The sequence below is a fragment of the Lissotriton helveticus genome, chromosome 1_1 (genome assembly GCF_964261635.1).
Source record: "Lissotriton helveticus chromosome 1_1, aLisHel1.1, whole genome shotgun sequence".
In the NCBI taxonomy this organism is placed as follows: Eukaryota; Metazoa; Chordata; class Amphibia; order Caudata; family Salamandridae; genus Lissotriton; species Lissotriton helveticus.
The window spans coordinates 1,655,283,564-1,655,311,242 of record NC_136057.1 but is presented as its reverse complement, the minus strand read 5'-3'; the positions used below and the strand labels follow the sequence as shown (position 1 = coordinate 1,655,311,242).

Genomic DNA, 27,679 nt, shown 5'->3' with positions numbered 1-27,679 from the left:
CCCAAATTTTCCTTCCCCATCTTTTAATCCTTTTACCTTTTTTCCCAAATATACCTTTTTTGAGGTTAAAAGTCCCTAATAATAAGGCAATCCACTGCTGTATTCCCGGGGGTAGGGGGTCCAGCCAGACTCTAGCAATCAGCAACCTGAGAACTGCCATCGCTACAAATATAAATTCGCTATGTTCACCTTCGCAGTCCCAAACTCCCAGCATAATTACTGTCGGCGTTAGAATCACATTTAAGGCAAGTGTGTGAGCCATAAAAACCTCAATACCCTTTAATAAGGGCCTTAATTTGGGACAGGTCGCAAAAATATGTATACTATCTGCGGCAATAGCATTACATCGCCAACAATTAATCCCTGTAGTTGCGCCCCACTGTGCTATGCGATCTGGAGTATGGTAAAGTTGATACAGCGTTTTGAAGTGTTGCGATTGTAAAGGGGCAGAATAAAATACTGAACCTCCTAACTCCAAAGACTTCAAGAAAGACTCGCTCGAAGTCCCTAATTTTCCCTCCCATTTATTACCAAATCTGTCAGTATCGTCCTTCTTCGTCTCAGCCAACTGGGCATAGAAATACCTAATGGAGCAGACCCCACTTTGCGCTATTGCTTCCATAATGTTGTTTGTATTAAATCCACCTGCCCCACCTTTTTTCTTAGAGAGAAAACTCCTAGTCTGCAGATACTTAAAGAAGCTATATCTTGCTATATTAAATTTAGCCATCAGATCTGAAAATTGAAGTATGTTACCATCTGAGTTTAGCATATCTCCTATATTTTTAATACCTTTGCTGTTCCAATCTGCCATAATGGTATCCGAAAAAATTAAAGGTGGTAAAGACTTATTCCTATACAAACTAGTATACCTGTTAAATCTCCCTAGTCCGAGATTTTTTGCAACAGCAGACCATACATTATAGGCTGAGGCCACAGTCTTGAATCGTGTACGTTTGTAGTACGATAAATCTGTACAATTTAAAAAAGCATTTGCGGAGTCTTTACCCAGAACAATTGAATAAATCATAGTTGAGGTAGCTTTAACTTTCAAATCCCCTTCGTTTGCTCCGATTAAACCTTGGATATATTGTAATACCGATGCCCAATAGTAGAACCTAAAATCAGGAACCCCCCAGCCTCCCCTGTCCCTTGGCAGAGTCATAAACTTATATGCCCGTCTTGTCTTCCCATACGACCAAATAAATCTGTTAAGAATCGACTCTAACTTGTTAAACCAAGTAGACTCAAAAAAAAGAGGAATTGTACGAAAAAAATAAAGAAATTTAGGAAGTATGAGCATTTTAATAATATTAGTGCGGCCCACTAACGTAAGCCTAAGATTATTTATCCTCAGCAAGTCTGAACTAACTTTCTTTAATAAGGGCGAGATGTTCTGTTCAACTATTGTTCCTAAGTTAGAAGAAATTTCAACCCCAAGGTAGACTGCTGCAGGGACCACTCGTGGATCAACACATTGGGCTGCGCTATTTTTGATAATCTGTGTTTTGGCACTGTTAAGCTTATAGCCAGAAATATTGCCAAAATTTAGGGCTTCTTGTTCTATTTCACCTATTGCCAATTCAGGATCAGGGGTAATTATCGCGACATCGTCAGCGTATGCCAATACTTTAAGTACTATCTCGTTTACGCACATGGGAGGAATACGGGGATTAGAATCAAGATTGCGTAAATACGGATCCATATACAATGCAAACAAGAGAGGAGAGCTAGGGCAACCTTGCCTTGTTCCTCTCTTAATCTGTACTGCCGTTGTTTAATTTAGAATTTGCTCTCCACTCATGATCGTCTTCTGAGTAGCGGCTGCTACTGGAACATTATTGCTTCATTTTCATAAACTTGTTCTAAGTCACACGTTAATTTTTTTTCAGGATGGAGGTGTGCTTTAGAGGCAAGGTTCCGAAGGGCAAACAATAGGGTCATGAGTCCAAAACCTTATGCAAAAGGTGTGGGTGGGATATGTTCAGTTAAATTGCATTCTGTGGGGTGGTATGCCATTCATTTATCAGGCCCTCCGGGCTCGTCTCGTGAATCTTGATCTGCTACAAACTGCAGGCCCGCCCGCGTCTGCATAGTTTTTAGTTGGGATCAGAGGCCAACAGGCTGGAAAATGGGGATAGAACAGGGTGTATTTGAAAGGCACAAGATCACCTCCAGGGACAACTTGGAGCTGAACAAACGTTTGCAAATCAACTCAATGGTATTGATTTTATTGACCTTGGAAGGTCAAAAGGCTCAGAGGCCCCCTTGGGATTTGAACCTGTGATCATGAGATCAAATTGAATCTTGCAGTGGGATGCCTTTGTTCAGTGATCTACCAGACTTGAATTTTTTTCTTTTCCATTTGGTGTTTGCATGTGCAGTGTAGAGTGGTGGATCATGATTGAAGAAGTAATCAGGGAGCAGAAATCACTAGGTCATCTGTCTCATCAGTGAAACTGACCCAATTAAATTGTCCTAGTCCTTCTGCTCTACCACCTCAATGGCTTTATATACCAAAATTGGTTTAAAAATGGTTTGTAGACAAAAAATATTTGCTCTAATGATTGAAAATAGCGGGGAACTGATCTACAGAAATACCGCCGCTCCGTCAGTGATGTGAACTTCGTCCTGTTGCAGGTGCATTGAGCAGAAATTCAAGCGCTGCCCCGCTCTCCAGACCACCAGCGTCATCATTGTGTTCCACAACGAGGCCTGGTCCACGCTCCTGCGGACCGTGTACAGCGTGCTGCACTCCACCCCGGCCATCCTGCTGAAGGAAATCATTTTGGTGGATGACGCTAGTATTGATGGTGAGTAGCGCAGTCATCTCTGTTCCTTTTAATAATGACCATAGTCACAGGTCTCTTTTCTCACTCAAGGCCCCCCTCTCTTTAAAGGGCCTATCCAGTGTATAAAAAACACAGTTGTTTTACTCTTCATGCATCTCTAACAATAAATATTATAGAACGTTTTTGATGTCAGCTGGGGTTTTGAGATCTGTAGTGACATCATTCACCATACAGCCTCTTTAACCAGTGCTCCCAATTGATTTGGCTGTAGGGTTCTCCACTTTACACAATTCAAGCTATTGCACCCAAACGTTCCTTCTGTAAGTGAAACCCATTTTCCTCCAATCTCGTGTAATACTCTTGTTGGCTACTTCAGCTTTTTGCAGTCTCGTGCAGCTTGTTACTTGTACTATTCCCCTTTGGACAGAGGCTCGCTTTACTGCTTCTGTGAACTGCAATTGATCTAACAGCCCCAAATGTATCTCTCTTTATTTAACAGGCACCGCTTCACCGCATCCTAGAGGCTACCATTTTCAGTTGGGTGGGTGGGTGGGGGGGGGGCAGGGTTACTGAATGAAGGGGTGTTAATGAATTGGGACTGGGAGCGGTGTGACACCTAGGAGCCAGGACATCAATCAAAATCTCATGATGGCCAATATGGGGTCAAGTAGGCAAGAGGCATCAAATCCACACTGGTTAAAGACAAAGAAGAGCTGTGGACATCACGGATGAAAAGAAGAACTCAGCCCTCGTATTCCTCGGCCCATGACACAGGGGACCATGACATACTGCTCAGCAGACTCAAAGTTTTAGGAAGAATCTCTGGCTCTGCCTTAGACTGGATTTGGCCTTTAATTCCTAATTTTATCCCACAAGTCTAACTTGTGACGAGTGAATTGTAGTCTCAGAAGGCATCACTGAGAGGTCCCCAGCTGCCGTCCCTTCCATGCTGCATTTTACGGAGCAGTACAAGTGCACCACTACACATGCACTTATGGCACTCCAATCAACTTTCAGAGAGAAAATGGGCAAACAAACCAGCTCATCCGCTTCACTGGTCTTGAACCATTTATTTTTCTGGATGAATGAAGTTTCCTTACACTAAACGGAGCCCAATCTGGAATAATGATTATGGGACGCCAATATGACACTTCTCTGCTCTTTTGGTGGCTTGCCAGTGTCTGGGCACACCCTTCTTCTGAATAGAAAGTTGAAATCCAGGGAGCTTGATCCAACTTTGAACTCTCCTTAGTTCTTTCCATGGGCCAGTGCAGTCATCACTTGTCAGTTCTCTGGCGAATCCTTCTACTTCTCAATACCAACCACTGAGTACGGATGACAAGTGCTTGTGATGGCCCAGTAAAACAGTGACGTCATTTACACCGGGCTCCTCCGGAAGATCATAGATAGGCTTCATGGTCTCAAGAGCCAAGTGGCTAGAATAGGTCTGAATTAGGCCATGGCCAAATCGTTATTAAGCAAATATGAACTCACATAATTTCCGAATACAGGGTTTCAAGCACATTGCATCACTTTTTTGGTTATTCTTTTTTGTTTAATAATATTCCTCTGAATAAGAGGAAGAATGTAGAATGATGAGATCTGTGCAAGATATTTTATCCTCTAGTGAGTCACCTTCCATGATCTAGCATGAGTTTTGAGGTATGCCCTAGGGTACAGTTTTCTCAATACCTACCAGCCAAAGGAATTTCACAGAATTTGACATTTTTCACTGAGGAAATATTTATTCATTTCTTCCCCACCTAGTCTGAACCTGAGATGGCGTAACTACATGAAAGTTGCCTTGGGGGCACACTGTTGTGCCCCAGTGGCTGCAATTATAAAGTGCCAATTTCTTTGACTCAAGGAGTTTTGTGCAATGGACACAGTCCTGGTAAAGCTGGCCATCCTCTACAGAAAGCTGTGCCCGGTGATGACACAGCTCAGCTTAACGAGCCTGCAGATGAAATAACCATGGAGCGAGATCCCTGGGAGTCGAGGGACCTAGCCTGGAACTAAAGCCTAACGGTGGAACCCATCTACACCCACTTCAGGAAAGACCTGAAAAACAAGTTGTTGCTTTGTGCTTGCAATTACAACTCGTGTCTCTTGAGGCAGTGGTTGGTAAAAAAATGTGGGGCTGGGACTCTCCCTTTTCCAATTGTGCTTTAATTACCCCTTTTCTTTTTTAAGATTCTTTACTTTCGTTTTTTTGTATCTTTCTGCGCAGAATAACCACAAGAAGTCCTAGAGCGCTAGGTAAGAGCTCTAAATACATACTTATACAACTTATATAAAGCCTCTATGAAGCCATTTGAGCCATGTTAAGCCAACCTAGAAACTTTGTATAAGCTCTAGTTCCATGGTTAATCTTGATGAACCAAAAGATCTGGCTGGATCCAGTCATCTGACTTGAGGGGCTAACAGGCCCATTCATAAGTGATACCGAGCTCAGCGGACATGCCAGATGGCACTTACCACCAGTCCTTCTCTTACAACCTACTGAACCCTTTTAATGCATTTTATGCAGCCATGCCAGATTCTATTAATTGCTGTCCCCTACCCACCATCCCGCACACACATACGCCCCTAGTCCTCTCTCATCTTAACTCGGGACAATAGAAACAAATAAATGCAGCAAAAGAACATCACAGATCTGTCCTCTTTCAGATCCTGCAGGAAAATGAAGCCCGGCTAACCCCCTTTTCATTTTAAGGTTTGGTCAGAGACCGCTTTCGCTGTCTCATCAGCCTTATGAAATTAATTTCATTAAATTAAAAAATACACCTGTAGAGGGGAATTTCACTCAGTCGTCTTCATCCCTGAGTCTGTTCAGCTATCATTCACATTCTGCTTCCACTCACCACAGCAAAGAGCATGGGGGTGCAGCGGCAGCCCATCGAGGCAACTAACCGCCTTGCATTGTGAGTGTCGACATTTTTCATAATCACATGGGCAAATTTGCCTTAAAAAGTGCACTTCACTGCCAGGCTGGTGGGCCAGTACTTTAGTTTGGCAATTCTTTTTTTTCTTTCCAGTTTTTATCAATTTTTGAGTCGTGTTTCTTTAAAATAGGTCTCCAGGTCACAGTAATTAAGGGCCAATGTAGCTATTCCTTGCACCAATAAGAATCATATTTCCACGTGATGTTTATTAAAACTAAAAAGGGGTTCTAAACCAGTTGAGGAGAGGATGTTGCCGAAAAACTAGAGCAGTTGACCTTGACGATGGAGAACCGGGTTCAAGTCTCAATAAGGATGCTCAACATCCTGTGATTCTGGGCAAATCGATAAATCTCCCTGTGCCTTGCAGAAGAATTAATATGTCCATCTGTAAAGCAACTGGTGCTCATGTAAAGTGCTCTAATACCCTGTAGCCTAGTTTGTGTTGTGTAAAACTCCCTGCCCCAATCAAAAAACAATTCTTAAGTCACATGCCTGATAGGGCGCACTGATACTGTTAGATTATATGCAATGGTAAATCATTTTTTATTTAAATATATTTTTGGATGCTTAAGCTCACCACATATAGGAGGCATGTTTTCTTTTTTTGTGGCATATTAGTGCAACAATCTTTTTTGACTTAACAATTGCACCAACGTTACCAAGACCACGGCTAATGGCTTTGCCAATACTTGTGTATCTAGTGCAGCTTCTTGATGCCACGCTGTCATTGTCAGGAAAGTTGGATTATGCGATTCCTTTTCACATAAATTATGGTTCTACCGCATTTGCCACATCATCTACCACTAGCAGTTCAAAAGTTAGTAAAATCGTACCAACACGTGCTTCTGCGCAGTGTAAGGCCCTTTCCAAAAGTTTCTGTTGCTTAATTGCAATGTTTAATCTGAAGTGCAACCTATGCCCAGACAGTGTTAACAAGTATATAAATTACAAAATTATGACATACTACAATCGGGAACTATTCTGCATTACGCAGCATAAGTTGCCTTTTCTTGCTGCATAAATGAATCAACCCTGATGCATAATTACAGTGGCTCAGATTATTATTATTTATTTGCATTGTGCTTAGTACTCAAATTCTCGTGTGCAGATACACTCACACAGGCCCAAGCACACACTCGCACAGGCCTGAGCACACATGCATGTACAAAGCAGTCCGCACACATTCTTTAAAACACCTTCTTGGACTACCCAGATTCTATGTCTTACTCTTTCCCTTACACCTAAAGGCACACACAAGCCGTTAAACACTAACAATCCATCACACACTCGCACAAAAGGCTCACGGGATAAAGGACACTTTTACCGCCTTACCTCCCGTGGCTTCCTTAATTGCCGCTCTCAGTGGGTCACGTGGATTCCAGGGTGCGCACAATGCACATCAAAGTGTAAATGTGATTGACAGAGCAGTGTCTGAATGGTATGGACACTGCTCTGTCAAGCTCAGCGTGAAGGTGAAATTATCGACACCCACAAGTCAAAGACATAATGCAACTGAGCTGCTGATGAACGGTTTCGGTTCCGCAGCGGCTCAGCACAGGGCTACAGGGGCACTTTGGCTGTCAGAATATCAGAGGCAGGCGCCACCCTGCCTCTGCAGAATTAGAAATGTGCAATGCATCAGACTAGAGTCGGGGCTCGAGTCTGGGTACCACGCGGGTGGACGGCATCCCCCCACTTATGTTACCAGGGGGACGCCTGCCAAACAGCTGGACCTCACTCTTTGGCCTCTCTGGGATGAGGAGCTCGGCAGCTTTCGTGACGTCACTTCCTGTTGTGACGTCACTTCCGGTGACAGCGTCCCCCCACTTCTTTTTTTAGGACTTGTGCTCTGACTATAGTACCCCTACTCTCCTTGGCGGGGGGAGAAGTGCCGGTACTTGAAGGGATTAAAATAAGAAGTGCCGGTACTCCGTACCGGTGAGTACCGGCCCATTTAAAGCACTGGGACTCCAAGCACACAGAACCAACAAACTTTATGCATTGGACAGACTCAACTGCTGGAACCCACAAGGGGATGTTCAAATGTCGCGTAATTAGTTCTCACCTAGTTACATGAAATTTTGGGATGATTACATATAATTATGTGAAATGTGTGACACGAGGATGCATTTCACGCTAAAAGATAGCATGAAAAACACAAGTGATGTGAGGGGGAAGAAAAACAACCGCCCGTGTTACGGTTGTTTCCGTGCTCCTGCTCTATAATTTTACCAGGAACTGGGGTGTAATTACGTGAAATGGCATAATTACATGGCATGACATAATCGTATAATTTTGGGAATTTTGCATGAAATGAAATTCCCAAAATGATGCCTATCACGCCTGCGTTACTTAAATTCGGCCCATGCCTTCCTCCGCTCGCCCCTCCCTTCCTCCGCTCGCCCCTCCCTTCCTCCGCTCGCCCCTCCCTTCCTCCGCTCGCCCCTCCCTTCCTCCGCTCGCCCCTCCACCTGCCGCCTCCTTGTGCAGCATGGGCTCGCCATTCCGCAAAGTAGGCTGACGCTTGGCTGCCCGCCTTCGCCCCGCTGGTTTAGGGCAACCAACCAGTGTCCAGGAGACTCCTTATTGGCATCATTAAAAGTGAAAATATATGTATAAGTCCCTGTTGTGCGAACCACCAGTCCTACAGCTTTCCGTGTAAACCGATACTGCACACTCGCAGGCAGCTCGTGTTGACACTCTGTGTGCAGGGTTGCATGAGGAAAGCCCACTCGAAGCTTCTTTGAGCCACCCCGCACCAGTGGCTAATGCCGCCCCCATTTCTGTGGAGGACTGCAAAGGTGAGGGGATTGCTAACCTTGTGTTTGGTATAGATCCCTTAACTCACAGCAATACCATGTCTCTACTGCGCCTTCGCTCGACAGTAAATATAACGGACCCCACATGCCCCTGTTCACTGGTGGCACTCCAAGCAATAGCCAGCTCCTGTAGGTGGCAGTGTTTCCTACCAGACCAGCGGAGGAAACTAAATGCACCAATGAGAGGCCATGTATTGAAACTAATGTTTCTTTTCTAACTAGGTGGGGGGGGGGCTGCGGAATGTATGTTAGTTGCACCTGAAGGTTGTGCAAAGGTTCAGTAATTAACAAAAAGCTTGGCCATAACTGGAAACATTTTAAGGAGAAGAAGCCCTGGCAAAACCACTGCGGAAAATGTCAGTCATTACCTCGCCAACTTGCTACAGCGGGAGGTCTTCACCCTAGTGATTGGTCCAACGCCTAGGGCTCACCAAATTACTGGTATGTGTATCCAATATGTAGGAGCCAGGGGCCCTCCTTATGCCTCCCAACACAACTTTACCACCAATCTTGACATTTGCCAAAAGCCTGTCTCCAGACTTCATCAGTAGATTCCGTCTGTTGCAGGAGCCCATGACCGTGCCCCTTGGGGCGTCTTGCCAGGGAGCAACTTCTCCAGTTGGTGGAAGCTTGATGCAGGAGCAACTCATGACACAGAGCCCCTTTCTAATAAGCTTAATTAAGTTCGAAAGCAGTTATTGTGTGGGGATTGGTACTCAGTGAGGTCAAAATATGTTTGAATCCAAAGACAAGGGAGGGACGCTTGAACATTTCTGGTGGAACCCATTGTGGTGGAGCATGTTCTGATCAGTCGAGAGCCTGCCATCCCTCCTCCCGGTTTGATTCACACAGGTCATCGAAGATCCCCGATACAACTAGAGGCCATTGAGCTATATGTTCTATGAGACCGGTTTGAGTGGATGCTCCAATATTATTTGAAGCTCTAGCCCTTCAGCTCCCTCCTGAACTTCTCTTCTCTGCAGGCGCAGCTGGAGCCGGCCGCTCCTCCGCGAACACTGCTACCTTTGAGGCTTTTTGGCAGCGTTTGCCTGCTGCAGCTCCAACTCATTTTGGCCAGATTAGAGATATCTAGTTTCCGCAGAACAGTGAGCCTGTGAGAAAGGGGCCTTATTCAAGCCGTCCTCTCAACCTACCGGCTTGTGCCTGAAAAATGCTCTCCATTGCCTCCGCTGTCCCTTGGTGACCCTCGTTGTGTCTGCATTTAATGTGGGAGAAGGAAGACCGCCTTTTGTGTCTCAGGAGAGTGACTGCTCTTGGGTACGTGGCAGCTGAACATCCTACACCCACCTACTCTTAAAGATCTGCTTGTATATTAAGGTCATTGCACATGGGCAGAAGTTAGCAGTGCTGTCTTAACGCATGGGCACGCTGGGCAGTTGCCCAGAGGCCCCACGAGCATATGGGCCCCATGCAGAGCAGAATTTAACACTCATTTTCCGTTAAACGTTTTTATTCCTGTGAGTGGTTGTGTGGGCAGGGCCCAGTGCATTGCTTTGCCCGGGGGTCTATAATGCTGTTAAGAAGGCCCTGTCAGTTGAGGGTAGCCTGAAAAAGTGGCTGTTTTTCCGGCCTTGCCTATTCTTCCCGGTCTCGTGGGTCATGTAGGTTGCAGCAAGAGCAGACAGCAAGCTGGGTGCTACAGGCTCTCTTTACCTTCTGAAGTTTCCACCTGTGCCATTTCCCCTTCGCTGCTCCATAGCGAGGTGGTGAGTCGTGGGACATGAAGTGAAACAAGGGACATTGATGGGGGACAGCGTTGTGATGTCACTTGCTGTGCCTATGTCGCTGTGCCTACAAGGGCCTGAGGCATTGGGCTCCACCTGTCAGGGCATTACTCTTTAAGCCTGGCATAAGCGGATGAGGACATCTCCTAGAGCTAGACTGCTCTCGGTATAGCTGAGGTGCTGCCTTCAAACGACACTGCGGTGCTGAAGCCAGTACTGATGGTTGGAAAGGAAACCAGCCTAACCAGCCATTGGTTGATTTGTCTGGCATGACATTTGAGCCATGTAACAAGGCTGTCCATTTAGGAGCATGCAGTGGCATGGTAAGGGTGCCAATTGCCCTAAAGGAAGCAAAGAAAACGGGTCCTCCTATCTCGTTTTGGTAATGAAATCCGGTAATATTTCAGGTCCAATGTGCCAATGCACGCCTGAGGCTCCATGTAACCAATGCTTAATTTGAGCCGGTGATTTCTGGTACTCCGCATCGGCACTTAACTGTCAGCACCACAGCTTGTACCTGTCTGCCACATGGTGGCGCTGCTAAAAATGACTATTGACTGCTGTCCAAGTCATTCTTATAGCTTTGGGGGCCTAGAGTAGGCTGAATTGTCACACTTGTAAGAGTATGAAGATTAGTAATTGTGTTGGTGCTGCCATTGGCAGTGCTAGCAGAGGCAATGTGTGGCCTAAGCAGCAGTGGCCTCCTGGCGGGGACCCTGGCACTTACGTTTTATATAAATTAAGCACTGCTTGCTACTGAACCCTTGTACTAACTAAATAGCTATGCCCCGGGATGATTACTTTGACAAGTCTCAAGGGCAGACTTTTGATATTTACTTATCACTTTCACTGTGACATGGCACATTGTCAGCCTTCCTGTCATATTAAATGGCTTTTTAGTCTTATGACAAGACTTAGTACAACACTGTTTATTTACTGAAATTAATTTACGTCACATTGACAGATTTCCTTCCATGTTAGATTGTCTATTTTGCAGTGTGACTGTGGATGTGTCTGGGCAGACGTTCTCCTAGTTTGTCCATTTAGCACAAAGGCTTTGGCCTTTCCCATTGGCAGCCTCCCCACTAGATTGTCTATAAGTCTAAAGCAATTGACTTTCACGTGGAATTTTTGGCGGGCTGTGAACAACCTGCATTCATAATCTTGATCTCAGCATGTCATCTTTTAACCGGACTGTATTTAGCGCCACGGCTTTCACATGCCACGTTTGGCATGTTTCCAAGCGCCATTTTATGTAGCCCCTTTAGCTTGCTCTATTTGAAGAATTCCTACAAGACTGTGCATTTGACGCATGCCATGACGTTAATGGGCAGGTTGTACGACAGCTAAATCCTTAAACATCATTGATCAGGGATTGCAAATTGGCCACTTGTGTAAACAGATGTTTTCTCCCGAACCAAAAAAAAATGCCGATAACAGATGTGTGGTTGTTACTTTCTAGCATACTTCTGTCAGTGTCATGGCCTCATGATTGTTTGTTGACAGGGGTTACAGCTAATTAATTAAACATTTATTGACTGTGCATTATACCTTTTAACAAAAAAGTACAACCTGTAAATAGCTTTTGTTAAATTAAACGCAACGAATTTATTAAGCGCGATTTATAGTGATTTTGTAAGACAATATGAAGGAAACTAATTTTGTCTCAAACGGAGTTAAATTTCCTTTTTAATGTAAACACCGAAAACGTGTTTTCCAAGTGCAGGACTAGGTATTCTCTGAGACACAAGCAGCAACTCATGATGCAAAATAGCCATTGTGTGCAACTGTGCAAACTTAAGGTACATTGACCCCATGCCTTTGACATGTTTTGTTCAGTATATTATGAACTCTGTTTTCTTCCTGATACTCTTGTCAGTTATTATTAATTTATGGGCAGGTAAATTAAATTGCCATCGTTGGTGAACACATTTGCACTAGCCACCCAGTGCACAGGCCTCTTGCGTCTCCATTGTAAGTCTATCATAATATTCTTTCATAAGTTTAAAAGAGGAAATGTATTTAGTGATTAGCACACTAAGAGAAAATACAAGCCTATAAACGCAATATGGTGAGTATGCCAAATCTTATTAAGCTCTAGAAATAGTTATAGTATAGAAAGAGAGAAGGGTAGAAAGAAAAATGAGAAAACTAACATAGCCATATGTTATCCGGAAGAAGTTAAAATATATCATATCATTGTTGAAGCATAATCAACAAAATGGGACAAAAACTGATTATAATAATGAACTATATTTTTTGTATAACCTTTTATTTATCTTTTTAACAAAGTCTCAGCAGGTGTACAGTTACAACCGGGGCAGATAGGTGTAATTTACAGCAGAGTACAAAGATACGAGCAGGATATACCAACTTATGGCAAAACAAATGATCATATATCAGAGAGCCTGTCAGTATATTATCAGGTATATCATTCCGTCTCCCCTTGGTCGTGCCCCCACTCATGTGCATCTCATAATGATCACTCGCATTCCATACAGAGTTCAAGTACGTGTCGCACAGCTCCCTCCACGTCCTGGGGTTCTTTTCCAGTTTTTCAACCCTTCGATAGCTCTCATATGGGCTTCTTCCACCAGTGTCACCTCATGCACATCCCCGATAAGGGGTACACTTCATCCTGATCCTCGTTATTGCAAGCCTACGCCTTGCCCACCACTAGAAGTAGTTGCAAGAGTTGCAGTGGCATAGCTATACCTTTTGCCACCTGTGGCGGTAACTGCTTTTGCCGCCCAGCAGCGGCGTCTGCCGTTAAGAGCAGGGAGTGCTGGCGATTCCTGCGTTCAGCTGTAGGTAAGAGGGTGTAACTTCCCCAGAACTCGTGCCACAGACCCCCCCCCCCCTCCGCTACGTCACTGAGAGTTTGTAAGTTATCTTGCCCTTTTTGGGTTTCTTGATGTGTCCCAGTAAACAATAGACCTCTCCAATCGAAGGCCTGTTCCCCTCTGCACTATCCTCACCACCTGAGCTCAGAATTGATTTACACCAGAACGCCCATGTAATGACGTTGATATAAAGTGCCCAGTGACCAAACTGGTCAGGCACTAGGACCGGCCCAAGTGAGGGACGAGGGCGGGCGGAAAGGGAGGAGTTGGGGGACGAAGGGGCAGCTGGGCAGTGAGCTGTTAGGATTTGAAAAGGAAGGACGTACAATAAAGAAGGTCCCTGATCTTACCACACTGTGTCCGCCTGAGTTCTTGGGGCTAGACACTACAACTGGCGACGAAGGTAAAGGAAACCCTCAGCGTGTGGACAGCCACAGCAGCAACCGGCGACCGACTGGTCCGGAGCTCGCCCCCACGTCTGGAGGCTCGAGCGCGCTGCGAGAAAACGCCCACCGAGTGCCCACCTCGGCGGCGGACGAGTGACAATAACAGCGCCCACCGAGTGCCCACCTCGGCGGCGGAAGAGCGCCAACGAAAGTGCCTACCGAGTGCCCACCTCGGCGGCAGAAGCACGCTATCAGGAACGCCTACCGAGTGCCCACCTCGGCGGCAGAAGCGAAAGGAACACTGCCCTACCTGATCGTGACTCAAGCGGTGGACCACGGCTGCGGTGAGTGAAACCGCCGACTAACTGGCCCCCCCCCCCCCCCCCGGTGAAGAAATGAAGAGAAACGGCTGAGCTCTCGCTAGAAACGAGATTCCCGTGCGGCCATTTTGAAGTCAGGCAGCATTGACCAATCCCCTGTGAGGGATCGTCGGCGGCCATTTTGAAGTCAGGCAAAGAGCCTGAAACAGCAAACAAGCACTGACAAGCAACAAACAAGCATTGGCAAGTAACAAACAAGCACTGGCGAGTGCAACAGACATCACAAACAAGCACTGGCGAGTGCAACGAAGACAACAAACAAGCACTGGTGAGTGCAATGGACACAACAAACAAGCACTGACAAGCAACAAACAAGCATTGGCACGTAACAAACAAGCACTGGCGAGTGCAACGGACATCACAAACAAGCATTGGCGAGTGCAATGAAGCCAACAAACAAGCACTGGTGAGTGCAATGGACACAACAAACAAGCACTGACAAGCAACAAACAAGCATTGGCAAGTAACAAACAAGCACTGGCGAGGGCAACGGACATAACAAACAAGCACTAGCGAGTGCAACGAAATCAATAAACAGGCACTGGTGAGTACAACGAAGACAACAAATAAGCACTGGCGAGTGCCAAGAAAACAAACGAGCACAAGCAAATATAATCGAAAAATGAAGGCTACGGTAAATAACGACAAGCAAGCAATAAGGAAAACCAGAGAAGCATGAGTAGACAGATATCAAGGAAGCCGTCTATCATCAACTAAGTCATTGGATAACACGGGAAGCAAAGGAAACAGTCCTGTGACCGCAGCAGATCATGGCGGTGGGAAAAGCAACACAACGATCCAATCCCTGCATTGAAGTGCCACCCCCAGTGACACAGACTGACATTCGGAATTTGGGCCCTAAATGGAACCGGTGGCTGGAATCACTGGATGAATTTCTTGACGCCACCGGTGAACGAAGAGATGGAAAATGTCTGACACTACTACTCCAGTTGGTGGGTCATGAGGGCCGACGCTTAATCAGAACATTTTCTGAAAAGGACACAGACTTATGAAAGAATACAAGAGACGCTACGAGCCCATTTCAACGCAAAGGACGACGTGGATCATGAACGCATCACCTTCAACACGGCACGGCAGGAACCAGGAGAATCATTGCCAAACTTCATCACCAGGTAACAAAGTCTGGTACAATGCTGCCACTTCAACACATTTACAAATGAGGACGCAGTTCGACTACGGGTAATAGAAGGCTGTTCAAGGTCTAGTACAAAGCACAAGATTATTCGATGCATTGGTCGCTAAAGGAAATAATCAAGAAGGCCGAAGGTGGAGAGCGGGTCAAAGCAAGAGAACTATCAAAAGAACTGCACCTATGTGCAAGACTCCAAGATACCAGGAAAAAGACATCTCTAAGGTCGGTGAATAAAGGACAAGAAATAAACAAAACCAGAAACGGGGAGGGTGAAGACAGATCAGAGATAAGACAACGGGAGAGACCAAGTAACATGAAGTACTCTGAGTCAACAACACAAAAGACCGAGAGGATCCAGGAGTGCGACAGCTTCACTAGTTCAACCTCAAGGAGTCATTCAACGTGTAGTGCAAGAGAGAATGAAACAGATAAAGGATCAAGTGGAACAGATCGCACCAATGGACCAGATGACAGCCTGCCCAACAAATGTGCAAGAAAGGCAAACTATAGAAGACTGGACCAGTCACGTCAACATTGGAAACCTGTACATGATCACACCCGTAACACAGATGTCGGTGCACAAAACAAGCGGGAAGAGGAAGCAACCCGGATAAGACGGACTGATCCACTCAGACACCGGGAAGAGGAAGACTAACGCATCCACGACATCCAAGACAATGAAGAAACTGAGAGGGGGCCATTGTCATCACACGAGAGAGACAGAGATACAATACTAAGTGGTCAAACGCAAGAAGTAAATATGTGGGTATCAAACAACCTCTCCAATAAGATGACACCGAAGTCACGTCGAGAAAGATACCCGGGAAACATCCCACAGAGAACTCCGACTCTAGGAGCAGCTCGTCACGGCCTACCTGTTTCAGAAATCCTCCATTCAAGACACACTCAAAGGAACGGTATCAAAGGAAATCGACAAAAGACTCCTCAGATTCAGAAAGCACGTCTGGTCGATCCCTCGAGTCGACCGAGTCATGGTCCCGACGACGGCCATGTCGTCTAAAACCTGAACACACCCCAGAACTAAAGGACATTATTCCCATCAAGAATGACGTATCTCACACCAATGTCCCTGAGTACTCAATCACTCCACAAGACAACCTGTCATGTCAGTTGCAGGTACATCAAGATATACACAAGATACCTTCACCACTGATAGGGTCAGCGAGGCTGACCAAAAGGACCTACCGAAAGAAAACAGAGATAGAGGACATTACCAACCGGATGGAAAAGGACCATCCAGTAACTCTGCAAGGAAAACCAGACGTATTAACAGAGACAGATCATCATCAGATGAGAGAGAAACATGCACATGCCCAGACAGTCAAAGGGTTCACCAGTTGCAAACGTGAGTGGGAGTGGGTGAGTCAACCAGATGCCGCAAATGAGTCCCCGAACCAAACCAAAATGGTCTTTTCAGATAGCGCCTCACCGTCTGGTATACAGGATTTTGAACAGGAGGGCATTGCTGCCCTCAACCGGAAAAAAAAAAAAAGTAAAATCATATGCGGGTGCTCGGAAGGGAACCCGAACGACATCCCCCATGAAGGAGGTCGAGCGTCAATCAAACAAGAGCCACAAAAGAAGACAGACTGCCGACATCAAGCTGAGCTTTTCACAGTCACCTCAGAAACTGAAGATAAGTGGATCACCCAGAAACTGATTGGAAACCACCACGAACCTGAGCACAAGAGGACCACGCGAGACGTCTCGCAATTCCAAGGATGCATTCCTGTAGTAAAGGATATTCTCGTCAAAGCGACAGAAAGCCACACAAAAGAAATGGAGATGCATCTCCATAGCTTGAACAGGCGGCCTGCAGACCCGTGTGGCTGACTGAGGAACTATAAACATGTTGGACGCTAAGTTTATTTTGGTAACAAGGGGGAGATGTAATATTGTGATGCAGTCTAGCGTTTCAACAGAACAGAACTATGACCACTGCGGAGGCTGATGGAAGACGACTGACCCGCAACGTGACGCACTTTAAGAAGTGCAGCACCAATGTCAAGGAACTACTGACTGAACCAAGAGTAGAGAGAGGAGAAGCAGAGACACTACCAAGTCGCAGTCAGGCACTGATAGAATTCACTGACGAGCGCGAGCCTGACAATCAGGATCTTCAGGCGTGACCCAGACAGGTCACCACAAAAAAAAGTCTCGCTTCATCGAAGAATTCTAAAGAAAAATAATTTGCTGTTTGCTGTGGTGTATATTGTTTTGTTTTCTTTATTCACAGAGGGGGGAGATGTAATGACGTTGATATAAAGTGCCCAGTGACCAAACTGGTCAGGCACTAGGACCGGCCCAAGTGAGGGACGAGGGCGGGCGGAAAGGGAGGAGTTGGGGGACGAAGGGGCAGCTGGGCAGTGAGCTGTTAGGATTTGAAAAGGAAGGACGTACAATAAAGAAGGTCCCTGATCTTACCAGACTGTGTCCGCCTGAGTTCTTGGGGCTAGACACTACAGCCCTCATGCTAAATGCAGGAAATCTGCTACACCATTGCCGCACTGAGGACCAGCATCTGAGCGGTCCGGGGCAATGCGTTGCAACTTCACTGATGTCATGCATGTGCGGTGTAGGTAGTTGTATTGTATCAATTTGAAGAGTGCATTGCAGGATACCATATTTGTGAGTGCACTTATTTCTTTCAACGTCCTTTCACTTAGGGCCTCTGTCATGCCCGCATCCCATGCCGCCTGTGCCATGAGTGGGGCGCCTGTTGTCTACCCTCATTGCGTTATATAGGAGAGAGATGAGTCTGTGCCCAGCACAACAAGTGAGCATTATGTCCAGCGTTTGTGTTGTCTGCGGGGCGAAGGGATATGTGAACAAGGTCAGTTTACCAGGTCCAAGATTCCAGCATAATGTAGATAGTAGCCTTGTCACAGCCCAAAGTCCTCACAAGGCTGCTCATAGGAGATTAATGTTTCACCTGGGAATAAGTCTGCTAATATTTGATATCCCCCCTCTCTCCACACTTGGAATGACATATCCACATTTTCCGCACCGGAGCAAGAACCCACACATAAAGTTCCCTATTAAACGGAGCATGTCTCAGGATTGGTTCCACAAAGTGCTGCAAGATACTCACATTCTGTGTGACTATATAGTGACACCAGTACAGAGTTCAACTTTTTAAATACCCATCTGGGGATAGGACACAGCAAATTTTTAAGTATTTACCGGCAATGCGACAGCACAACCATCTTGGACACTGCCAGTCTGCCCATCAATGAGAGAGGCAGTGGGTTCCAGAAGGCCACTGATCGCCACAGTATTTTGACCACCCTGTTCACAATGAGGTGTAATTATTGAAAATCCTTGAGCGCCACCTGCGCATCCAGGTATCGAAAGGTTCCCGGCTCACAGCGCAACCCAAGACAAGGATGACGTTCCAAGTACAGGGCAGCCAAGCGGACTAGTGTGAAGAGCAGGGAATTATTCGTATTGTGGCGAAATCCAGAATAACTACGAAGCCCTCTAGGAACTGCAGCAGCTTAGGTATCTCCACTCGGGGTGAAGCAATATAGAAGAGGGTGTCCTCTGCATATAATGATGTCACATGTGGTGTCCCTCCTATCTGGATCCCCACTGCTCAAGGTCCCTCCACACCCAAACCTCCAGCGGCTCAACAGCTAGCGCAAAAAAGCAGCAGCAACAGCGAGCAACCCTGGTGTGTATCCCGCTTCGGCAACTACATCGTGGAACAACTCTGGCCCACGCGTACCCAGGCACATGGCACGGTATATAGGATTTTGACCCATCGGCATAACCATGGACCAAATCCTGCCACCCTCAGTACTGCCTGTAGGTATCCCCAATCAACGGTATCGAATGCTTTCTCGAGGTCTATGGACACCAAGGCCAATTCTTCGTCCCTGTGTTTTACCTCGTGTATGATATACATTAACTGCCTTATATTCATACCAGTGTAACGACCAGGTATTGGTCCTCATGGATCAAGTTGGGCATATGTGGTGCCAAACGTGTCGCCAGCACATTGCACAATATTTTTACGTCCAAGTTAATAATTGTGAGGGGCGACAGGCAGGCTGGTCCAGGCTGTCTCCTTCTAGTTTTAAAATCCTACATATCTCCCCCTCTCGCAGGGTTGGGGGCAAAGGTCCCCGCTCATACGCCTCCTCGTACACCTGTAGCAGGGCATGTTCCTTCACTGACGAGTATGCATGCTAAAATTCAGACAGGAATCTGTCCCCTCCGATCTCTTGGCCCCAGGGAGCACCCACAATGCCTCACGGACCTCCTCCACTGTCACCTATGCATCCAGCTCCTTCAAGCCCAACGGCAAGGGGCGCATCAGTGACAACCCCGTAAGAACGGTATATAGTGGTCCACCCAGACAGCCAGATCCACTGTGTGTACTTTCTGTAAGAACTGCGTGAACACTTCCGCAATGTTCCCCCTGGTATGTGCCCTGTCACCCACAGAGTTGTACAAGCAGGTCGTCAGGGTTGATGTCTGCTCCGTCCATAAAATCTAGGCCAGAAGATGCCCAGATTTCTTCCCCTCTACATGGAGCCATTGGTGGTACTGGCGGAGTGTGTATTTATCAAACCTGTCCCATACATCACTAATTTGTATGTGCAGCGCCAGCTTACGGTTGCCAATGGACGGGTGAGTCCAGTCCCCTGCCTGAGTATCCACTAGGGCATCCTCCCCTTCATTCCCATTGTAGTTGGCAGCTGAACCAAAAACATCAATCCCATGCATACACCCCGCAAAACCGTCTTCCTCGCCCTACTCCGTGGCTCTACTGTATGTCCCCTCCCCATTAAAATTCATATATTCTGTTAGTGCTTGAGACAGGGCCTTTGTCCCACCTGGTTTTCTAGTATGTCTGTGCGCATTCTCCAGATTTGAGGCCCTTAAACAGGGGTGTTCCATTGCCCCGCACAACTCACCGGGGCATTATCCAACAGAAATTGGACCAAATGAGTCCCCTCAGACTCAGGAAAAGTGGGCGTCCCCATCACCAACACCCTGTCCAGTCTGTGTGTTCTGCGTGGGTGAGTAACATGTGAAAAGCTTCTGGTTTGGGTGCCCCAGGCATCCGGTAGGCCCAGATCCCTCATCACTTCCCAGATTTCTTTGTCATCTGTGGTTTTGTTGAGCATCTAGGAGGGTGTCTGTGCAAGTTGGGGTCCAGCACGCAGTTAAAACAATTAACTATATTGACAGTAAAATAGTCATGGATGTTAAGGTACCTCTTCAATCCAAGGGTTATGCAAGCAGGCTTTCTTTGCAGCAAAGTCCATCAAATCTGTCACCGTTAACCAAAGAAGATCTCTTTTGATGGCAAGATCAATTGGATTGACGTATGACCTGCCAAGTCTGTGATTATAGCAGACACCATACCACCAAGCCTGAAAAGATATGTTAGCAGAGTCATTCCATGCCTCTGCTGAAATGTAACTGTACATAGTAAGTCAAGCACATGAATGTTACCCGAGTCGGAAGACCAGTCCTCTGAAATAATTCCTAATAGAGCCATCTTCAGTTAGTGAAAGGGAAGCTTGTTTGATAAACAATGCTATATGGTAAGAGTGAAAAGGGAAATGTAACCCCCCCCCCCCCCGAGGTAGTGCACGCGATGTCCGCTGAACGTGTGCCGCAGTGAAGGGGTTAAAGTAAATACTGGGTATATTTTTTAGGAATATTAGAAAGATAAAACCGTATTAATGGAACCATCATCATCTTTATCATATCTAGGCATCCTACCAAGATAAGAACAAAAGATTCAATCTAGACGTAAGAGATGTTAGTGGTGCGTGGGCCTCTTTCAGATTGTGAACCAGTGTCTTTTATTGAAGCATTAAACTACAGACCAATATATTTGATTTTTTTCTGTATTCCATTGAAAGGAAGAAGCCGAGGAATCTGTCTGAAAACATAGATTATTCAAAGGAAGAATTTCACACTTATCAGCGTTTAGTTTGTATCCTGAGAAGGATGCAACATTTCTGACTTTATTCAGGAAGGCTGGCAAAGAGGTCTGCAGGTGTGAAATAGATAGCAGAATGTAATCTGCAAAAACTGAAATTTTAGCTGTTAGTCCTCATACTGAAAACCCTTTATTTCCAAATGTAAATGAATTTTAGATGAAGAGAGTTCCAGGGCAAGTACAAAAGATAAATGAGAAAGAGAGCAAACCCGCCAAACTCCTGGATGAAGTGCAAAAGATGGAGAGATAAGGCCGTTGACTGTGATGAATGTTTTGGGGGATGAATATACCAATTTAGCACTGAAACCAAACCCAGAAAGAGTACAAAAAAACAGGCCAGCTAACTTGGTCCAAAGAAATAGCTGCTAAATAATTTTATATGATTTGGTTTTACATAAAACATTAAAAAATAATCTGGTGTTGTCAGAAAGATGTCTACGTTTAATAAATCCGGACTGTTCTCTTTCTAATAAATTGGGTAGTAAGGGGTCTAGAAGAAGGGCAGATTTTTGGGTCATTATTTTCTTTAGGGATAATATATATTAAAGCATCTTGAAAGGACCCCGCCCCCCCCGCTACTGAATTTATGGGATATGAAATGGGTAAGAGCTGCTGTAGTTTGGGTGCAATAAGTTTGGAGAAATGTGAGTAAAATTCTATGGTGAAACCATCAGGTACTGGGGCCTTCCCTGTTTGACAGAATGCATAGCAGGGAGAATGTCATCCATGCAAATATTGTCATCCAGTGAGGAAAAATCTATATTGGGATCATAGGATGATTTGATAGAGGATATATATATATATATATATATATATATATATATATATATATATATATATATAGATATATAGATATATAGATATATATATATATAGATATATAGATATAGATATAGATATATATATATATATATATATATATATATATATATATATATATATATCCTCAATGAATATCATTCTTGTTAGCATGGGACGTCTGGAAGAAAAATGTACATTTGAATATTATAGCTTTGTTTTTATGGACTGTGCGATTAGTGGATGTTAGGAGAGATTTTTATTTATTTTTTAATTTGAGGTATTTGGCAAGATGTTTCCCATCCATATTTGGTCCACCGTAATATTTGTCCCTAGGTTTTAGACTGTATGAGTTGGCATTCTCTGTGTGTCTTATTAAAGCAAATGTAGTCTTTATTTATTCATCCAAGCAAGTATTTGACTTAGACGGGTGTTAAGTGTTCTCATTATTTATTACAGTTTATAATTAAATGTTATTTCTTGGAGGAAGACTTTTTTTTGTGGACTACAAAGGAAATCTCTAGAAACAGCCTTAATGGTGTTCCAGATACTCTGAGGGGCGATATCTGAAGTTTAATTTTCAAGAAAGAAGGTTGTTGCAAAGATTTCGAAATTTTGTGTGAAATCTAGGTCCAAAAGAATGGAATTATTAAATCTCCAATGTTTAGTACCAAGAGTAACAGGAAGATCTAAATCTAGTATAACAGGAGCATGGTCAGAGATATAGATGGAGCTGATATCTGAATCTATAATGTGTTGTGCAAGAGACTGAAACAAAAAAGTGGTCAATTTGAGATTAGGAAGAATGTACTGTGGAGAAAAAAGTGTGTTCTTGGAGGGTAAGATTGGAGATCCTCCAAGCATCAATAAGGGATCTTTGTTCTAAGGTGGATGTAAATTTTAAATGCATGTGTGATGGGATACATTTGTATTTGGAGTAAATGGGCCATAGCTATATTAGAATCGCCACCAACAATGAAATATTCATCATTTAGAGACATCAGTTTAGTTACCACCTCAGGCCAGGAAACTTTATCTGAGGTAGTGGGTACACAAATATGAAAAACTGTAATAGGTATTTTGTTTGTAGTCATGGATTCTGTAACCCACCTACCCACAAAATCGGTGTCCTGTGATAGAATTTGAATTTCTACGTACTTCTGGCATAGAATAGCCACTCCATTGTGTTTTCCTGTACCCGGTAAAGCAAATATTTGTCCAAACTACTGTTTTTTAATCTTAAAATGTCTTTGTCATATACATGTGTTTCTTGCAATAAAGCAATATCAACCCTTAACTTCGAAATATGAGGTAAGACCCTCTGGCGCTTTATAAGCGAGCCTAAACTTTGAAAGTTTCATTTAATAATTCTTATAGCCATTTAAAAGGTAGCGAACCATTATAACCTTGAAACTGTAATTACAGCAACAAAACGGCAATTATATATAAATGTTGCAACAAATCAAAAAAGAAGCAAAGAATAATCAGCAAAAAGGGATAGTATGAGAAAGTTTGGGTGAAGTCATGAGAGAAGACATAGAGAGTAGAAAAAGAGTAGGTTAAGATGGAAAAGAGGTTGAAAGTGGAAAGTAAAGATCTAATGAACAGGAAAGAATAACAAAAGGACATACCTACATGACAGACAAAAAGTTGAGGGTGATTGGACCATGGGAAGGGGATGACACAACTGAATTTCTAACGGTCGACAAATGGAGAGTGAACCACATAAAAAAGATAGCTGTGGAATCCCGAAGACACATAGAATGTGCCTAAAAGAAAGGATACAACCATGATAAAAGCTAATTAGAACAATTAAGATGTGAGAAAATATTAACTACAATATATATTGTAAGTAGAAAACATATATATTTAAGAAAATAATAGCAAAGCAACATCAACCATAAATCAAGTGACATTAAATTTAGATGTGTCCTTTGCATCTCCTCCTCAGTTGGCAATACATTTTTATAGTAGAGAGGGTTCCTAATAAGTAGTAATCCTGTTATTATATGTTACTTTAAATAAACATGGATGAAATAAACCAGATCTGTCATTGAGAGAATTGAGGGCTGGTCACATCAAGAACATTTTCCTTCTGTCTGCTGTGACCATGGCAAAATACTGGGCAGAAAATAAGTTTGAACTGGACAATAAAAGATGAACTTTGGCTTTGACCACCTTGATGACTTTAAGAAAATCCAAATATTTTAGAAAGTAAAGGATTACTCCTCCAGGTTTCTGTTAAGTTGACGCAGTCTGAGGAGAATGACCAAGTCTGTGTGCCCTTTGAATGGTCAAAGGGTGGGAGGTGAGCAAGTCCAAGATTTTAGGAAGAAAGGTTTGGAAAAAATATGTGCGATTGGGATGTCCACTCCTTCAGGAAGTCCATAAATACGCAAATTGTCCCCCCGTTTCAATTTTTTATTTCTTCGGCATGCTTTTTCAAATACATGATATCAGAATGCAATGACTGTTCTGTTACCTCAGTATCTTCAAGCACCTCAACCCTTCGTTCCATCTGAGTAACTCGATTATCGACAAAAGACCATTTTCATTTAGAGTTTATCATTTCCCATTGGTGTCTTCCATGTAGGTTTTGAGCACCTGAGTTTCTTCCAGTAGTAGTGCCATTGACACCGTAGTAGTGGATTTTATGGGGCAGGGTCTTTTTATTTATTTTTATTTTTACTCTGTTATGGGTTGATCCATTAAACGCTGTAGGCAGCTTGGAGGGTAACTTATTCGTAGAGGTGGGGTGAGCTTTTGTCATATTAGTAGGAGAATTCGGACAAGCACCCCTAGACTCTCCTATATTTTCCAGTATAGCAAAAGGGTTGTTAGAAACAATTTTAGCGATAGTCTTAGTACTCCAAGGCTTGTTGGAGTTCAGTTGCTGGTTCGTGGTTCTGCCCATATGAAAGTGAAGTGAGGGAGTAAGGGCATGGCAGTTAAAAGCAGGTGGTAGGCAGATGAGGAAAATGAAAATCAATAAAATCTCTTTATTTAAAGCCAAAATGTGAGAAAAAATTAAGAAATGGAGGATTAATTAACAGAGCTGGAATTTAATGCCCCATTGCCTTTTTTTCATAAGCGGCAACCTTTTGAGGCGATTATGCATAGAGTGCAGCTTCACGAGCTTCAGAAGAAAAAAGAAAATGGTGAGTGCAACTCAGTTCTCCACACACCGGCCGCATATTATGTAAAATGCACATGAAAAGGGGCAGAGATAAAGGTTGTTGATGAACCTGCTGAGAGTAGGTTTCCCTTGTCGAGATCTGATAAGACGGCATAAAAGCAGCTGCTATAAGAGGAATGTGGTTTGTCTCTCTGTTGCGACTGTCACGGAGATCTGTGAAAGGCGGCTATCCCGGTCGGCGCCAAGCCATGCCTCCCCATCTTAATATTCGAATGTTCAAAAATGTCCTGTTTAAAGGAAATCCTTTTGTTGCATACCCTTGCATTGGGGTGGTGGTGGAGGATGTGTGTGTTGATGGGAGGGCTTTTCTGAAGGTTGGGTGAAGAGGTCTCCAGGGCCTGACACTGTTTTTCATTCAAGCTTTCAATGGCAGGTGGCCCCTGTATATTGACTAAACCAGGATTACTGATGGGCATGTAGCCAGGTGCTAATTTCTGCTGTACCCTGTGTTCTTTGTTACAAAGACGATGGGCACACAGACCTCGTTTTATAAATATTTATTTAGATACAATTTTTTATGTCAAAGATTTTCCTTAAAGATTTTAAATACACAAAAGAAACTGTTAGCTTACAGATGAGAGCTGAGTGCATTCAGTACATAATGCAATGTTACATAGTGTACTAGATGGTACATGTGCTGCTAAACAGCTGGCTCAGTTAGGAAAGAGTATTACCATATTTCAACCGTGTGGTGGGAAAGAAATACAAGAAATAAGAAGGGAAAGTCGAAAAATGAGAGAGAGGGAGAGAGTGGAAAAATGAGAGAGAGGGAGAGAGTGGGAAGAGGAGAATTAGAGAGGTGATTATCCAGCATTATCTTTAGAATGGGCTATGGATCCTGTCTATATCACACAGAGAAGTTATTCCGGATACATAACGACAATGTACAGCGCAGGCAGTGCTGAAATTAAGGACAAAAATACTCCTGGAACCCATAAATTGGGGGTCAAGGTGTGGCAGAGGAAAGGGGATGTAGTCATGAGGGGCAGAGCTTTAAAAGCAGCGTCTGACAATCAACATGTACATTTATTTGAAAAAATATGCTGCAAAGAAATTGGCAACAAGTACAAATGTGGCAGTAAATCTGTTCAAGATTACTTCATTGGTCAGAAAAAGGCTGAATTTAAAATTTTGTATATGGTTAAGATACCTGCTACAGAGATCTTTGTGAGCCAGGCAATTTTGAAGGAATTACAATAGTGATAATATAACTCTGGTTGTTAACACAGTTCTTGGAGAGTTCTGAGTCTTGTTTAGTCACAGTTTTGACTCCTCAAGTAGCATAGAAGGTGCCTGCACATCATATTACGAGAGCAGGCTACTTATTTTGACACAGAAATAATCTTGTTACTTTCAGTTAATAAATGACACGCCTTCAAAAATAGCAAAGCAATCTATTTATTGACATCAAGGCGCTGCATGCAAATGGTTTAGATCTTTGTGTTTTTCTCAATTTGTTGTTATTCTAAGATTACAAAGAAGGGTTGCTTTGGGAAGAAATAAATTATTGGTAGTACAGACAACCAGAATGACTGCAATATGTTTTATTTCCAGACCATTCATTCTAAACATGCAATTTCTACAAGCACTGCTGATAGCCCTCATTGTCTCATGTAATATTTCCTGTACATTGATTTATATATTTGTGTGATTTATTGTGTGTGTGTATGTGTGAGGTAATGCGCTCAGCCAACCCACACTGAGATGAGTAGAGGTATAAAAGAAAGAAATCAAAATTAGGTGTTTTTTAAATCAATATTTGTGTAGTTACTCACACAAACGGATATATCTTGCATTCTTACAGTGCAAGCACATTTTGTTACATAGGGAGTTCAATTTAAAAACTTGCGTTCAATAGTTTCTCTTACGTACCAGTGAAGTGGTAACGAGAAGTTCACCTTAGTTTTCTTCCATTACATTGGCGTCTAGATGTTGGGCTTCAGATGGCTCCCAGACAGAATGATGCTTGAACAAAAGGGGGGCTGGTGGCCCTTTAAATCAGGCCTTTGTTTGAGTCAGGCTGGATGTGAAAATAGTAAATCCCCCTCGCCTCTTACAGGTTGCCTGCTTCGAATGGATTCCAGACAACATGCGGGCACTGCTGAATTATTTCTCAGTGTTGGAAAATGACACAGACAAATTCAATATGTTTCCCTGGGTTGGGTGGATCCCTGCAGGGGATCCGGGGCCAATCCTGCCCAACCAAGAATCCGGCTTGAAAAGCTGCAGGAAACTGAATCTGGCAGGAACCCCCTACTTTTCAGCACTGGGGCAGGAACAACCAGGTGCTCCCTCGCTGTCCCACGGTGATCATTCAAACAACTGTATATTTATTTATTTATTTATTTATTTTGTCCTCATTAGCCATAAAGCCGATCCAACTGTGCTCCTAGCTGCAAAAAACACGAGGCCCGACTCTCCTGTAGCACGGAGAAGCCCAATACTAAGCTCCAAGTACCCTAGGAGTCAGCCCCGATGTCACCAGCAGAGCTTGGACGGACGTTCTCCCTTCAGACCAGATTGGCCAGTTGTCCAATAACTGTGCGGTAGCTCCCTTTGGACAGAGATTTTAGGCCTAATCATCGGACCCGGGGAAAAAAAAAAAAAAAAAAACCCCGGGTTAGCTAACTATCCCTTCT

At 44.1% G+C, this 27,679-nt stretch overlaps 1 protein-coding gene across 1 annotated transcript in view; it reads left to right on the top strand.

Annotated features, from left to right (window-relative positions):
- The window catches only part of GALNT6 (polypeptide N-acetylgalactosaminyltransferase 6), a 250,105-nt gene that overhangs the window by 109,122 nt on the left and 113,304 nt on the right, over window positions 1–27,679 (top strand). The window contains exon 3 of the mRNA XM_078688863.1: window positions 2,641–2,813. Within this exon, the coding sequence (XP_078544989.1) occupies window positions 2,641–2,813 (173 nt within the window). The remainder of the gene's footprint in view (window positions 1–2,640; window positions 2,814–27,679) is intronic.